Below are 4867 nucleotides of genomic sequence, written 5' to 3' on the forward strand. Positions count from 1 at the left end.
GAGCTAAAAATGAAATAATTGTAAATAAACACAAATTTCACTTACTACCAAAGTCTTGATGTTTGACTCTATTGTTGTATTGTCTATTAGACTAATTGTATCGTTCAAATATATAAAAGTAAATACCTCTGCAACACACACTCAGACACTGTTACTGTGACACAGTCGTACTGCATCATGATCTGCATCACTAATTTTACGCAGCTCTAACATGTTGTATATTAGCTGTCAATGCAACTATTGTATCTATTTATATTAACAATAATAATAATCTATTGCGCCTATTTTATTTTGAGGGGTGGCAGACGTTGATAACCTGCGGGTTCTTTCGCCACTCCTGTGCTTCCTTTGTAAACTAGATTAACTTGACTTGTATATTTCCTATTTGCCGCTGTACACTGTATATACACGACTTATGCACAAAATAAACATATTGAATCTTGAATCTTGAAATCTTATACACCATAGATTAATTTATCTGTTTTTACACGCTATATATACGACTCGAGGCGGATTATATTTAGTGTTAAGGTTAGGTATAGGGATAGGTATACTCTTTGTACTTGTGTGTGTGTGGGGGACTGCCGTACTCGAGACATTTAAGATAGGGCTGCAGCGCATACGTAGTGTGGCTGCCGTTAATATGTCATTTTCGGTGGTTGATCAATGTTATGTGAATGTTGGTAAAAACGTTCTCAGAATGTCAGGAAAACTTTCCTAAAAAACGTTATTAGAACGTTACTGAATAATGTTCTGCTAACCTAAAAAAAACATTCCCATAACATTCAAGGAACATAACTTTGTTAGCTGGGTGGATATGTGATTAGTCAAAAACCACGACGAGCAGCGCACTCACTACGATTTTTTTTCAAGATGCATACATGTAACACATCGTCATCTTGTCAACTCTGTTACGATTTATAACAGAGTTAATTGACCGTAACGGAGTTGATGATTTTAACTTGTTTTAGCCAGGGCACCCACCCACCCACCTGGTTATACTTATTTATCAAAAGGTGTAACAGAGCTGATGGAGGAATAAAATTAAGCTACTAATCTTTTTTTTCAACTTTTTTCCACATAAACTTCTAAATTTCAGTTGTCCATTATTTCTCCATTGTGAAAAGAACTTTTATGAAACAATTAAAGCATCTGATTGGTTGCTTCTTTAGGACCTGCATAGGGATAGCAACTGATGGCAGCATTATACAGTTGTAACGGAGTGGATGGAAATTCAGGACAAAGCTATTTTGGGCCACTGTGGGAAAAGTATGGATTCCAAATGCCTGAAACTTTTACAAAATAAATTAAAAATATTCTTCATGGCATCAAAGCGTAAATTGAGCTAAATAATTAATATTACTACTAAATGTGAAAAAAACTGAAGAGTTCTCAGGATATACCCTTGAATAGGACATGCATATTTGATGGCCCTCTGAATTTGGACAGTACCCCTTAGTTAGAGAATCACTCATATAGTATTGTGTATGAAGGGGACTGGATGCGGATATCTGTCGCCTAGCTGCGTCATTTCAAGAGGTAAGTAGGTTTATTTGGGGCATTTAGAGTCATTTCGGTGTTTAGAAGACCCCGTATTGACAAGTTATCAGAGCATCTCGCGCATGATCAACATTATGCTGCCAGGCATGCATTCAAGGCGAAAAGCAGCACGTCTAGTAAACATAAAAAATTCAAGGTACTAAGGTCGGTTCAATGATAGAGATGATGACAGGTACTAAGATAGTTGACACTGGACTCGTGCCAGCAAGTTAATCTTCTCTATGATCTAAGATCTGTTCGAATGAAGAAGACACTTCAGAATTTATTCAGGAATTTCTACCCTAGACGAGGTCGGCCTGACGGTAAAGAATTTCTTCGACAAAAATTAGAAAGGTGGGCCATGCAGTAGCCTATTTATTAATTTATTATTAATATTAGTTAGTATTATGATCAGTGTCATTGACAGCTAGTGTCACTGCCACTGGTACTACTGACACTCAGTAAACACTGTGTTTATATACCATCAGACCGTCAGACAGTATAGACCGTATATAGACAGTCAGTCGCACAGCCTCGTCCAGCCTCGTCGGGCTAACTATAGCTCATAGGGTCTATGTCCCCCAGGGTACTGCCGGAACGTACCCTGGGTACGGTCCGGTATACCGAAACGTAGCCTGCATGGTCACTATCGATCTGATATGGTTAGGGACCGTCAGGGTTAGGGTTAGCTCTAGTACTATAGCCCGCGGATCGCTGCCGCAGGCGATCGCTGTTGCCTGCGGCAGCGATCCGCGGGCTATAGTACTAGAGCTAGGTTAGGGTTAGGGAGTAGGCGTAGGCGACTCCCTAGACTCGTTAGTGGAGTAGGCGAGGTACGGTCCGGCATATTAGATAGTACCAGGGTACGTAAAGTTTAGTAAAATAGGTTAGTGGGTGGAAAGCGTGTGTGCTCAACAGTGTGATTGCTTTCAGGGTAGCACAGCAGTGCGACAGATGGAGAAACCGAAAGAGCTGGTGTTTAACATTGATGACAAGATCCGTGACGCTGTCGTCAGTACTCAGCAGTTCTACGCTCACAATGTACGTCCGAGCTAGCTTCTTCTACTTCTACGTTTTTTCAATTTTTTTACGTTCGTAGTGCTATGATATCTGTATGTGCCCTCAGTGCGACCTTGCTGTGACCTCAGTGTGACCTCTCCCTGTGTGCCCTCTGCATGACCTCTCCCTGTGTGCCCTCAGTGTGACCTCCAACTGACCTCCCCAAGTGTCCCTAAAATGACCTTTGCGTGACTTTCCTTTGCAGGCCCTATCCCGCTCATGACCTCTATATGATTTTCTTCTATGTGACCTCTGCACGACCTCAGGGGCGTAGCTACGGGGTGGCCTGGGGGGCACGTGCCCCCCCACAAATTTTCTGTGCCCCCCCAGGCACGCCCCCCCCACTGAAAATTCATGCTTGATAAAAAAAAAATTGAATTAAAAACAATGCTGTTAGAACAGTATAATACAAAGAAAAGTTATATATTGTGCCCCCCCATGAAAATATAAGGCCCCCCAGTGCCCCCCGCTGAAAAAATCCTAGCTACGCCACTGCACGATCCCCCTGTGTCTACCCGGCTGACCGTCATACGTACTTTACCCTCTGTCTTGCAGATTGCCTCTATCGAGGGCATCATGGTGTGGTTCACGGACTTTGGCTCGTCCGCGCTGAAGAACCTGAAGGACTCGGTACATGTGGACCTATTTATACAGCTAGCCATCCAGCTGGCCTACTACCGGCTTTACAAACGGTATGTCCTGTACTGCTGTAGGGAAGGTTTTTGTTGCTACACGTTAGGCCTAAAAAAATTATGTGTTTCCGAGAACCCGACCCTACCTAGCAAATATGGGCTGACCCTAATTTTTTTTCTCTATTTTTAGCTCATCTGACATAGTCAGATGCAGCTTGTAGAATCGCATGACCGTCCGTCCGTCCGTCCGTCCGGTCGTCCGTCCGGTCGTCCGTCAAGCTTGCTGAGTGGGAGAGGGGATGGGAGACAGAGGAATGGTGGCAGGAAAGATAGCTGGGGGCGGTAGAAGAAGAAGGAGGCTGAGCCAGGGACAGGGGAGGCAAGGGGAAGGACACGAGGGCATATAGTAGGTGTTTTGTACCCTACATGCTAGGGCGCTCTCCTAATTATAAACACAGGTCTACTAATAAATGTTCATTAGGGAAATCTATGCTGAGATACCCCCTAACCATTTTAAATGCATATTCATCTCAAAATATAACTCCTCTGGTGCGATATTGCGCATGCGCTACCACACCAACGTAGCCAGATTGTGTACTGGCTGGTATACGCAGCGTGGACCTTACATGCAAGGTCGTCCTCCTCTTTCTTAAATGATGTCTACTGATGGAGTGTTATCATTATTATAAATCTATATTGTTGCCGTTATAGTGTTGCCGGCGTTATATTTGTATGATGGGGGGGGGGGCTAAGGCCACCTATATAGAATCGTAATAATAGTGTATGATGGGGGCCCAAGGCCACATAATATATAGTGTAGACACGTGATTAGCGCACGTCGACGCATCTGCAATCTGCCCGCTTACAATAGTATTTGTATGACGGGGGCCTAAAGCCACCTATGTAGAATTGTAATAATAGAATAGTGTATGATGTGGCCCAAGGCCACGTATATAGTATTTGTATGACGGGGGGCTAAGGCCACTTATATAGAATTGTAATAATAGAATAGTGTAAGATGGAGGCCCAAGGCCACATATAGTATTTGTATGACGGGGGCCTCAGGCCACCTATATAGTATTGTATTAATAGTGTATGCTGGGGGCCCAAAGTCACATATATAGTATTTGTATGACGGGGGCCTAAGGCCACCTATATAGTATTGTAATAATAGAATAGGGTATGATGGGGGCCCAAGGCCACATATATAGTATTTGTATGACGGGGGCCTAAGGCCACCTATATAGTATTGTAATAATAGAATAGTGTATGATGGGAGCCCAAGGCCACATATATATATAGTATTGCATATGACATTAGCCTAATGCCATCTAGTATTGTAGTATAGTGTATGCTGGCGGCCCACCAAGGCCACATATAAGTGATTCTCCAACTAGGGAGTAAATTGCAGTTTCCAGACACGGGGAAAAAATCCTTTCCAATGTTTCATTTTACATTTTTATTATGAGACGTTATGCATTCATTGGTTTTACTTGGGGAGAGAGTTATGTTCTTGGAATGTTTCTCGTAACATTCCCTGGAGGTTCTAGTTTGGTTACATTAGCCAAAAATATTCTAAGAATATTCCCATATTGTTATGCATTCATTGGTTTTACTTGGTGAGAGAGTTATGTTCT

At 42.6% G+C, this 4867-nt stretch overlaps 1 protein-coding gene across 1 annotated transcript in view; it reads left to right on the top strand.

Annotated features, from left to right (window-relative positions):
• Positions 1-1623: 1623 nt before the first annotated feature.
• LOC106808294 (peroxisomal carnitine O-octanoyltransferase-like) overlaps positions 1624-4867 on the top strand; it is a 30084-nt gene continuing 26840 nt past the window's right edge. Inside the window, exon 1 of the mRNA XM_014810949.1 lies at positions 1624-1893. Coding sequence (XP_014666435.1) covers positions 1802-1893 — 92 coding nt within the window. The 5' untranslated portion in view covers positions 1624-1801. The remainder of the gene's footprint in view (positions 1894-4867) is intronic.

Source organism: Priapulus caudatus, unplaced genomic scaffold, assembly GCF_000485595.1.
Source record: "Priapulus caudatus unplaced genomic scaffold, Priapulus_caudatus-5.0.1 Scaffold266, whole genome shotgun sequence".
Lineage (NCBI taxonomy): Eukaryota > Metazoa > Priapulida > Priapulimorpha > Priapulimorphida > Priapulidae > Priapulus > Priapulus caudatus.